At 41.9% G+C, this 12434-nt stretch overlaps 1 protein-coding gene across 1 annotated transcript in view; it reads right to left on the bottom strand.

The window, feature by feature from the left end:
- The window catches only part of PCCA (propionyl-CoA carboxylase subunit alpha), a 294043-nt gene that overhangs the window by 11413 nt on the left and 270196 nt on the right, over positions 1 to 12434 (bottom strand). The window contains exon 22 of the mRNA XM_063337025.1: positions 4943 to 5083. Coding sequence (XP_063193095.1) covers positions 4943 to 5083 — 141 coding nt within the window. The remainder of the gene's footprint in view (positions 1 to 4942; positions 5084 to 12434) is intronic.

The raw sequence follows: 12434 nt of genomic DNA, 5'->3' as shown, positions 1-12434 counted from the left end.
AAAATATAATAAAGAGATTATTTCTTAAATTTATTTTTAGGGAGGTTTTTTTAGATTTTGAGGTCTGGAGGGCACAGATCATTTAAAACAACACACAACTGGCTGATGGCAACAGGTAACTTTAGAACTCCACCTTTTCTTTGACAAGAATGAACGATGTAGTGAGAAAGAGAATTGAGGAAGCTGGTTTGTTTTGGTTTTTAGTAGTGAGCATTGCAGCGGTAGAGGTCAAGCAAAACAGATCTTTTCCCATAGCAAGAACTTTCCTAGGCTTGTGAAATGGAAAATTGTGGAGAGCGATTTTAAAAAAAAAAAAAAAAAAAAAAAAAAAAACAAAAAAACAAAAAAAACAAAAAAACAAACCACCAACTATTTTTCTAAAGAACAGCAAGAGAAATTGAAATAACGTGCACGTAACTGAACCGGAAGAGGAATGCAGTTTAGAACTGGAATACAACTTAAAACATCTTCCTTGGTTGTTTTTAAAACGTGGGATCACTGACAGAAATCTGTTTCGTAAGTTATGCAACTAAAAAAGCAGCCTTCGAGACACATAGTTTTGAAACTACTCAAATCCTTAGTATATGCGTTTAAGAGCCGACATCCTGGTAGAAAAAAAATCATCCCGTGCGGTACCAATACCCAAGGCTACACCGGCACCAATTCGAAACCATAAGAAATTTTTATATGAGAAAAGTCCATTTAAAGAGCGGTTTGTATGGTGATAAATTCCAAAACCTGGGGTAATCTTAAATTACTGGGAAGAGGAGAGGAAGTTTAGAAACTTAGATCAAAATAATTAACCGCTCTCTTCTTTTGGCTGTATTCCTACGAAGACTCAGTAACGCTGGGGTCTTTACCCAGAGGTGCTTTGCTTTTCCATATTTATGGATGGGGGGGGAATCATTAAAGTGATCTGGGCTACCAGGGCCGGGGTTAGCTTATTGACCAATGCCTGGCTTAGTAATGCCACCTGTTCTGCCTGGTTTAATTTACAAAGAAAAACAACCAACAAAAACACGCGGCCAAAAGAAAAACACCTTCGCGTTTCTGAGAGACAGAAAACTGAATAAGAAAAAATTTGTAGGTAAAAATATAGCAAAGGCTACAAGGCAATCGGGACAGTTAAAAATCTTTCGTTGTTACTGTGGACAGTTCAGACAACCAGAGGCAGAATCAGCTGTGGGAGCACTTTAAAGCTCGCTCTAAACGGGGTACGACAACGTTGCTTTACCTGTTCTACCATTAGGATCTTGGGCTCTCCCTGCTCCTGCGGTTTCAGCGCACGGAATCCCACATGCATCAAAGTCGAGCCAAGCAGCTCCAGCCGAAGAAGGAATATTTGCAAGCGCCTGCCCGTTTCCCGCCCTCTAAATAAAGCAGTGAATTTGCGCGTCTTTCAGTAATTTTTTACGGTGCTGTCTTTGTGGCGAGATTAAAACCACGCGTGGTGCCACCTCCACGCTCTGGCGTCAAAATATTGCTGTGCGCTGGCAGGGACGGCTTGTGCTGCCATCGATGGCAGCAGAAACAGAGACAGTCCCTTGCCCGGACTCTTGAAGCCCAGTGGTTTCTTCTTGTGCTTGGCACCACAGGGAACCAAAAAGTAGCTCTCCCAACACAGAATCTCCTCCTAACGCACGCTCATCATTAACAATCTACTTACAAAATAAACACGCAAACACCCTCACCCACCAAAATCATTATTTCCTATATTGTGTGACTGTGCTATCATGAGGAATATAAGCTAAATTTATCAAATCTTCTCTCCTTAAATAATATCAACCCTCTTCCCAGTCTGCCAGATTTCAAATTGTTTTGTTGTTTATGTTGCTTTCTGCTTCTAAGTGCCTTCATTGTGTTTCCAGGAATAACTGAGTGACAACTAATTACAGTCTTCTGATCACACGAAGGACAATAAAGAAAGTAGAAAGTAACTAAAAAGCTAAAAAAACTGGCAGCATCACAAGTTCTGCTTCTCTCTAAATGACAAACAGCACTTCCCCACTGCGTTACTAAAATCTATAGATCATCTTACAGACAAAAGAAAATAAATTCCTTGCATAGGCAATCTCTTTTGGCAAAAATGAATTGAAAACTGCTTATCAGACCAGCTGGGTGGAGGATGCTCACACCATCTTCTATTGGGCTTTGTCAGACCAAGTATTTTTCAGCAACAGCAGCCAAATGAGAACACTGCACTTGAAGGAAAAACAATGATACGTCGAGTGAGGAAAACTAACACAGAGAGAGATCGGCGTCGCCTTCTCCTTTGGCTAAGGACATGAAGAGAGGTGCTAGCAAACGCCATATGCTTTACCTGACCCGGCGTCATACCCCGTATCGCTGAACCGCAGGCAATAAAACATGAGTTTGCAAGTGCGGCCACTCAGACAAAGACGAGATGTCCCTCTCTAGGAGTTTCTTCACCATTTGTAAAGTTACAGCTGAAGAAAGGGTCCGTCAGCCCAGCTCCCCGCGCTACCGAGAGCATCCTTCTGAGAGCGGGGACTGCGCTGCACGAATGCTACTTAGCATAGACCACAGGTCAGCAGAAAATGACCTCGGAGCAGCTAATAACCAGAGAGCTTTATTGCTGGCAGCAGCAACACCTGAATGGAAGGATGGACAACACCTCTCCCATTTTTCAGCTGTGCTGTTTTGTTTTCACACGCCGTGCAAATTTGAGCCACCAAACCCAGTCGCAAACGCAGAACAGGAGCTACTTAAATTCCCATTTCTCCAGCCCACTAAAGAAATTGAGACTTTTCCCAAGCAGTGCAACAAAAAGAGCTGTATTTATCAGGGAGCTCCAGTTCCCTGCCCATCATGCCTTGAACAGCTGTACCGAGTGAGCTGGTTTCTGACGGACAGCCAAGACGTGTAATCTGAATCACACCATCCCACCGGCTTATTCAGTGCCGAGAGCTGATGCTACCCCTCATCTCCGCTTGCTGGCTTGCTCCCTTTTTTTTTTTTTTTTAAAAAAAAAAAAAAAAAAAAAAACACACGTTTTGACACTAGTCCTGAAAAGGAAGGATTTAAGTTAAACCCTTTTCAATAACGCAAATGTGTTTTTGCAATTAAAGCCACACAATTAGCATTGACAAGCTCAGGTCAGCAGAACATAGATTACGCCCGTTCAAATGCTCTGCCACTCAGTGCCTCCAGCAAAAAGCTGCAGGACAGGAGAAGAGGCGGGGAGGGGGGAAGAAAAAGCTCCACACATTATTTAACAACTTGCGCTGTGATGCACTGCACCACTTGTGGATTTGTGGAGGGAGGTTCATTTATTTATTTACTTAAGATCCCTTTGGCTCTGGCCTCCTTCTCCACTGGTTCTATTCCTTCAAGACAACAAGAACTATTCTTTGAGGCAAGAAGGCTGGTAACATTTAGCAGAAATAACTTCTCCAAAAAAATCTTAAATTTAAAAAAGGCTCAAAATCCTTGTCTTAAAAATGTTTCCCTTCATTCTTTGGGGGGGGAAGTATTTGCTTAAGATCTCCCTCACTCACCCACTCTTACTGCCTAGATACAGAAATAACAGATGTCTCTGTCCATGCCATGACCTAGTGCATAATTTTAATTGAATACTGCTGCTTTTAAAGGTATAAACAGTGTGTGTGTGCATGTATACATCACAAAATCAGAAAGCTAAGTATAGAAGCTAAAAGAGTTTCTCTTTTGCTAATTTTTACTCAGCTGTACTTAGTTCTGTTTTCTCAGAAATGTCTTTATTTCATTAATACAAACATTTGCACCTACAGATCTTTAACGTTAACACGATGACTCCCTTCTCTCTGTAAATAGACAGAAACAACCATGTATTCTAAAACCAGAAGTGGCATCATAGCAAAATGGCAGCAAACAAATCACTTTATGAGGAAGATTGATGATCGTCACAAAGTAAATGCAGTGCTAATTTTGGACTTGAGATCTTGATCCCATTTCTACATTATGTCTCAAGAAAATCTAGGTTTCGTTGCCATAAATTATGAACTCTGCGACTAAAGCTTTCTGTTTGTATTTAAGTGCCACACAGATGTTTATGGCATCATTTAACTGACAACAGTACTTTAAAATTAATCTGCACAATCTGATTCAAATATCCCTGTGTCTGCATCACTTTATTGTTTACAATGGTTATGAGAGATAAGGGGCCCTGACCTTAGAAATAACCTATGATACAATGTAGTAGAATTTCATATAAAGCTCAAGTTCAAGTAGGTGTTTATACGTAACCCTAAAACACTGTATTTACATTTATTTCCAGCTCAACGTGAGGTAAGAGGCACTGGAAATCCCCAGGACAGCAACGGCGTGTTCTGTTGCCCTTCTGTATGTCAAGTTTACGCTTCTGCAGGACAAGAGGATTCTCATAAGAGACTGGGAATTCCAAATTCAGGAAAGTCATATGTCTTGCAAAATGCTAACACAGGGATTCTTTAAAAAAAAAAAAAAGGGGGGGGGGGGAGCGGGGGGAGAAGGGGGGAGTTAAGTATCTATCCTGTGTCCCTTCTGTTTAGCGATATTTTCCTTACTTCAGGTCAGAAAATCAACAATGCCCTCCTGCTAGCACTAACAGCATATATATATATTTACATATATTCCCATGCACATATACACACGCACAATTTTCTCCCCTCCTGCCAAGGCATTTGTGATACAAAAACAAGCTATTTGTTGAGTTTCAGATGTGGACTTGCAGCCAGCTGAAAATTTTCCTTTTAATTTGAATTGTGCTTCCTAATTAGTTTTTATAATTCAAACGAAAAGCAGCACGCATCCTTCAGCACATTTTATTCTATAGGTGAGGTTAAAAAAAAAAAAAAAGAAAACTGAAAACTGTGACCCGTAGTTTCACTTGCACCAATGCACCAAGGAGAAATTTGTGTGGAATATATAATGAAAATGCAGATATATGGATCACATTTCTTACCGTGTCCCCAGGCTTGACAGAAACTGCCACCACTGCTCCAGGCATAGGAGATCTCAAAATGCTGGAGGTGTCCTCTGCTGCTTTCTCTGGCATGTACTTGCTCAGCTCTGCAGCAACCTTCGTCAGGATTTGTAATTTGTACTAAAGAAAAGGAAGAGCAATGTTTTAGAAAACTGCACCTTGGTGAATTCCAGTCAATAATCTGCACTGGTTTATGGCATGTTTTCATACGATACATCTATCTGTTCTTCACAGGAGTGTCTTAAAAAAAAAAAAAAAATCACTGTTTGAAATCTTTATTCAGAGTTTCATTTTCAGGATTGTAGGAAGAAAAATACATAACCCCAAACTGCGGCAATGAGCACGTAAAAGGGAAACAAGTACAGTAAAGAAACGCCCAATTCATCTAAAAGTCAGAGGTAGCGAGGGGAGATACAAATTTAAAAACAAGAAATACCCTTATGCTTACTGCACATTTATGTTTAGTGGATAAGGAATATTGAGGGATTCATTTCCAGTGTGGTGCTGAATTGGAAACTGACCTTTTGGGAGTCTGCCAGATTTTCAATGACATGATTGATTTCATACATTATGTTTACTTTTTAAATGTTTCTTTTTAACATGTATTTAATGTTTGAAGTTAATAACTTGCTTAGATTTTGCAATTAAAACATATTAAACAATTTCACTTCTATTTCTTTCACGGACAGGCAGAACGATGGAACATTGTGGTTGTACTGAATGTACTTTTTCTGTAATAAAAACTGTTCAGCAGCTGTTACCTACCTTAAGAAAAAAAAATAATGTTTTCTCTAGTATGTTTTACAGCGATTAGAAATGGAAAAGGATGACCCTCAAGTGCCCGAGAGCGTCCCTTTAAACAAAACCTTTCTGAAAACATGTATGGGGGTGCAGTAATTTCAGCTCCGGGCTTTCAGTTTTTAAAAACTTGTAATCCCTTTGACAGTTAATTCCTTGCACTGAGACAGATGGCCTTCCCGTTCGTCCCAGGGCACTGGGAAATGAATGCAAAAAGCCAGTAGATGGCAGCAGGTCTCTGCGTGAAACTCCTGCCTCAGCAAGGCCGACCGAGCGAAGACCAGCACCGCGCTTCATCGATAATTTAAACAAAGGTTTTAATAAGAAGCATTGGATGAACCGCATTTACAATTCAAATGCGTATTTTGCTGATGTAAAGTTCAACACCTTGCTTTGAACAGTATGTTTCCCTCCAAAACAATTAGCTATTGTTTTATTAGCAATAAAATGTCTTTACTTTTCATTTTTACACAGACAGAAAAAATCCGATATCCTTATGGTGAAGGTAAAGGGGGACTCTACCTTCTGCTTCTGTAGAGAGCAGAACAAGGTATTTGGAAACACATGCAAAAGGTGATTAACTCTGCAATGACATCTTTAAAAAGCAGCTTTCAAAGCCAAATTAAAACAACGAACCAGAGGATTATCATCCTCCATAAATGGCGTTTGGACACACAAGATTACGTACAATGAACAGCGCAGCCGTTCAGTGACAAATACTTGCTTTTAATCAGAAATACAAGCAAACGGTTAAATGAACCGATCCTCCGCCACCACCCCAGTAAAGGTAATAAAATGCCACAACCATATTCCCAGAAGCTGCAAGAGGCACCCAAAGATTGGAGAACCCGCTCCCAAACGTGTGCCTCGGTTACAATTGGTATGGCAGAGGGAAACCAGCCCCATTTTGTATGCAAAAAGCCGCTTTAACTCCAAGCCTCCCGCAGGCATCATCATGACAATTAAGGCTGTGGCGCTCACATTTTCCCATCCAAAATACAGCTCCTTCTCTCCCCGCGCGAGCAGCTACGCTCAACGCGGCGTGCTCCTTCCAGTTTGTGCTTCTAGAAGTAAAGCACGCGTGTGTGCGCACACCTACGCACGCTTGCCTGTGTGCTGTGGGGAGAGGGGAGGTGATGCCTCTGAGGAGATTTGGTGACACAAGTTGCAAATAGCATTGCAGCGGTGTGACAAGTCAAATAATAACATCTTATGCATGTTCCTTTACTCTTGAGTGTCTGTTTTGCAATCAAGACTTACAAGTGTCTGCCAGTTTCTGAAGGATATGATCCTTAAGTGAAATTACTGTGCAAATAAAAGCTTTTTACTCCTATTAAAATTCATCTGAGTCATAAGTGGCGAGGAAAAAAAGCTTGCGGCATGTATTCTGCTGTCAATCTAATAAACATTCTGTGCAGAGGGACTATTTATCAAAGATAAATTGTACTTAAAAGTCCTTCATTAAACCTATGGGGGGGAATATAATTACACCAAATTGCACAGTTTCAGTATCCATGGTTAGTGTCTTCTTTGTACTCAGAGTTTGAAAATAAATAAAAAAAAAAAAAGAAAAAGGAAAAAGGAAGAACACAGAAATAAGTTAGATTTGTGGACTGTATTGTTGCCTCTTGCAAGAGACTGTTTTGATGTAATTTCAAAGGACTAGGTTGAGATGCCATTCAGTTTTTTAGGCCACATGTAACACTTCCAAGCTGCCCAATTTCAAAATTTTAACTTGAAGTGAAAGCTAGACCTTCTGCATTCATCTAAGGCTACAGCATTTCGCAGGGACTGAAATGCAGAATTCCCCGCGCATTCTGCAATGTACAGCAGTGGGGCAAAAAACCACGGTCCTCAGTGTGCTGCACTTTAAAGCGCAGCTCTCCACACCAAGTTAAAATATCCCTACTGAACATTGTTTTTACTATCTTTATAATTTTCATATCTTTTAGATTCCTTTCTCTGCAGGACTCCTGCTTTGCTTGGAGTGAGATGTAAGAGTCAGTACACTCAAAGCTTTAAAACGCAGGTCTTTGTTATTGATGAGCTGTTCCTTTTCCTTTTGTATTTGTTTATTGTTCTTTAGTCTGTTTGGGGGATAAGCAAGTTACTGTAATCAAAAAGTAAAAAATAACAACAGTAAACTTCTGGGGAAAGGCCTTTTTTGGCACGGCAGGCTCACAAATGACCTTTCAGAATATAAAAAGACAAAGCCCAAAGAAAGGTTCCTTCTTTAAGATTACCTTTGATGTATTTCTGCGGCTGGCTGGACCCCACTAAATACCCGCATAAACGTCCCTTTGTAACGCTGCTTCGACTCTCTGGGGGATGAGCTGTGCAGGGGGATGCGGGGCTGTTCACCCAACCCAGGTGCAGCCGAGGCGGGGGCTCGGGGAGAGCCACCAGCCTCTCTGGAAGACCACGTCAAACCAACGCCTGACAGCGCCGCTAAAACAAAGGCAATTAAGACTAAACCCCCGTTTTGTCATTACATATTATGTAGTTAACACTGCTGCTATGCCTCTGATTTAGCGAGGACAACGCTGAACATAGGAAGCAGAAGTTTTGCTACGCTACTAACAGAGTGGGGACGAGGTTCAGGTTTTCTTCATTTATCCTCAAGACGTGAGGAGATGGGAGAAAGAAGGGACGTAAATTGGGGAAGGCTGTAAAGTTTGGGTTATAAATAGAGACCAGACGGTTTCCCCTGGCCTAAACCAGAAGAAACATCTGTTGGAGTCATAAATAGATAGCGGGTGGACTCTCGGAGCAAGGAAATCTGCTAGCCATCAGACCTGAGCTGATGAGTAGTTGTCACCAGCCACTGCTCCACTCCGCAGGGTTTCAGTGCCGAATTCTGCCAGCCAAAGCACAGCTAATAAAGAGGTACCCGAAAGGAGGCGTACAGCTTTTGATGGCACAGAAAACAGGTGTTTCTTTTCCTCGAGGCTGTTGGAGTCCACAACCCATTGACAAAAATTATAGCAGGGAAAAGTGATGTTACTTAATCGTTTTCTAAGGGTAACAGTATCCTGCCCTGCCTCTCCCACTACGTGAATTGCCTGTTCACATAATGCAAAACTACCTCTTACAACCAAATCTCCGTGACAGGAAAAAAAAAAAAAAAGAAGAAAACAAAAAGGTGTAATAATAGCAGTGCAAAGGGGTATGGGGAAGAAAAGAAAGCAGATACAGTGAAAATTATACCTTGGGTTTTGTGGAGGTTTTTTGTAGATATATACCATACTGATCCCCCCAGTCAGTAGACAAGAAGTAGACAGGCTGCTACAGAAAAGTTGGCCAGGGCATATCTGACCCCATCTTTGCTTAAAAACAAGTTTTGTAGTTTGCACAGCTATGGTTCCCTTGCTGTTTACAATGGAATATTGTAAGCCTTCACTAAAATGCTCAGAACTGCATGCTGTTACATCTCGCATTAGTTTATTAAATATGATCTTCCCTGTACACCTGAAACTCGTGTCCCTAGAAGCTGTAAATGTTCAAACTCCATTGGAGATTTTATAGAGCAATCTAATGTATCACTACCCATATGTTACTTACGGCAGTGTTTGGACTGCTGGCCAGATGTGGATTTTCAGTATGCTGTACCTAAATGCTCAACCATGTTTTTCAAACGTCTGTCATTCTTGTGGTCAGAAGGGTGAAAATCTTATGTAGCTCGGATTTCGGTAGTGAAACTGTCTGCCGTGCATCTTCATTATTCTCACTAACCTTACAGTCTCATTTTTGGAATCAGTGAAATTTATTAACTGTGGTCACGTAATTTCCCTTTAACATTCCTAATCCACATCCTGCCTCAAGTCACTTAATTGCTGTCACCTGCAGTTTGACCATCATGGATTCACAAGTAGTATGTTATTCAGTGTTCATTCAAAGCGATACTAAGCAATGTTCCAGTGCTGAACACAATGAGCATGCTGCCTTTTTTATTAACCATTGCACATTTTAACATCATGACCATACCCTCGCTTAGGCATCTAAACAGGAAAATGATGTATTTATTCCATATTACTTGAAGCTGTCAGGCACCACCCTCTTTCAGTCAAGGATTTCTTACTCAACAAGGAGCTAAATGACATTTTGCAAATCACAGAGGCTTTTTTTCCGAGCTCCGAGTTCTAGAGCTAATTTACTTCCACAGGGTGGTGGTGAGGACTGGCGTTAACACCTGCACAAAATAACGGCACTTTTAGTCTAACGGAGGAGCAAACACTTAACATGCTACGGAGACAGTTTAAAAAATGAAAAAGAGAAAAAGCCACAAAAATCATGAGCCTTCAGCAGCAGCAAAAGGGAAAGGGGGAAAAAAAAAAAAAAAAAAAAGAGAAGCCTCACCACCATATAGTACACACGCCGTCAGCAGAAACTTAATTAGACTTGTAATTCAGCCACATTTCCCACTTTCCATTCCTTGTGTGATACATAATTAACACTCTAGAGAAGCCTAACGAGGGTTAAAGCCACGCAAAAAAAAAAAAAAATAAAATAAAATATATATATAAATGTATTCCCTCCGCTCCAGACTAAGGCTGACCGGGCAGAAGCGTACAGACGGAAAGCTTGGGAGATGTCCTTCCCTTGGAGGCAGCGAGCGGGCGAGGATGATGGTGAGAGGAGCCGGAGGATGCTGCTGCTGCTGCTGCGGCTGCAGCCGCCGGAGCAGCCCGTGAGCGTAATGCTCTGACAACTCCATCAGCGCAGTCTCAAGGTAGCTGTCAATCAGGATGCATCATTTAATACAACAGCACACTAAGGATTTTCTCCTGCAACCCACATGACAGCCTATCTACAGCTCTATTTATATCAGCGCCCAGTTGTGTTTACAACGCTGTTGTAATTAGAAAAGATGCAACAGGCAGCAATATTATTCAGATTTCCATTTTGCCAGGCTGCCACGTAAAGTGCGATCTTGCTTCACAGAGTCATGCTAAATGACAAAAGCGCTATTTTCTTCAGTCTCTGTGCTCAGACAGCACTTCATTTGCAGCTATCTATAATTAGATTAATGGTGTAGTGCCGTACAAAGCAGGCCCACTTCACATCAGATAGCATATGAATTAGGACAAACACTTATTTCAATTCCAGGCAGAGAAAGCAGTGACTGGGGTATTTAGCATACCCTTTATGGTGGAATGAGATGTTAATTGTGTACCATTACCTCTAAACTGCTTGCTTGTTGTATAAATCACTGTGCTAATTGATGCAGAGATAGAAACGTAGCCACAGGCAAGAAAGCAACGGAATGAGAGTTGAAGATGGTGGATAAAGGATTATCGAGTAAAACCATATGGAGATGAGGTTCCTTTGAAACCTGCCCACTATGAACTACAGGGGGAAAAGTGCTGCACTTGATGCTTAAGAAAAAAAAAAAAAATACACGTACTTTACATCATCGTTTCGAGCAGAATCTTAGTAGCGAATCCCAGCCAAGCAGAAACTGAAGAATAAATGTGTGTAATGAACCTCAACACACGCTTGCAAAAGCCAAGTAGCAGGCTAAGCACGCCCTGGGAATAGTCATCACGCTGCCCAGATTTTGGGGGCCCGAGTTAATAAGTAACACTTGCAAACTATCCAAAGCAGATGTTCCCCTGGACCCATCTGCAGACTAGAAATGCCGAGTCTTTAAACAGAATGCGTCTGTGCTAAAAACAAACAAACAAACAAAACCCCAAGATATTCAAGTGGCTACTGATAAATGAAATGCCTAATAAGGAGAAAGAAGGGAAGCAGCTTCACACACCTGTGTGTGAAGTAGTAACAACTACACATACTCTAACCCGTGCTTACACAGAGACAAGAAAATCCCTGAAAATCCCCCTCCACGTACGGCGCGAGCAGGAGGGGAGAATCTCTCCCAAGCAACGAGTAGCCATGTCAGCACCAGGACTAACAAAGCCTGCTTTCTCACAGATGGGGTCTGTAGCTGTTTGTCATCTCCAAAACAGCATTATAGCCTCGGGGGTGTTCATAACTGCACTCCCCAGCGTAGAGCCTTTCGCCTTAAATAAACGGTGAGTTTGGCCAAACCCTCTCCCCACACTCCCTACCACAAAAAGTTACAGCTTTGTCCTCTAGCTGAACACCTTTTATTCACGAAATGGGTTGGACCATGATGCTTTTAGGACCCTTCCCCCTCCGTTACATTTGGTTGAAGTCGATCAACTGAGTCAAAGTTACTGGGGAGCCGAGGACAAGGACACGCGACGGACGTCCAGCATGCCTGCCTGAGCCTTGGTTTCCTGGCAAAGGTGGCTAAAAATGGCATTATGAAAGGAAGATGAGCTACCATGCCACCTTGAGCACCACATTCAAGGAAAAGCCAACTGGGTGACACACTGACTTTTGAGCCATTCTTCTTTCCCTGTTTGCATACCTGTTTGGCATAACCAGAACAGGCTGCCCAGAGAAGCTGTGGCTGCCCCATCCCTGGAAGTGTTCAAGGCCAGGCTGGATGGGGCTTTGAGCAGCCTGGTCTAGTGGGAGGTGTCCCTGCCCATGGCAGGGGGCTGGAACTAGATGATCTTCAAGGTCTCTTCCAACCCAAACCATTCTATGATTCAATAACTATTCTGCAGAAGAGTGGCTCTAGTATACATGCTGGAGCCAATGCCACCGCACTCTAAATCATCTCCCTTCTGCCCCCAAATTG

This window comes from Chroicocephalus ridibundus, chromosome 1, assembly GCF_963924245.1.
Source record: "Chroicocephalus ridibundus chromosome 1, bChrRid1.1, whole genome shotgun sequence".
NCBI lineage: Eukaryota > Metazoa > Chordata > Aves > Charadriiformes > Laridae > Chroicocephalus > Chroicocephalus ridibundus.
The sequence above is the reverse complement of the archived record's forward strand: the minus strand, read 5'-3'. Positions and strand labels throughout refer to the sequence as shown.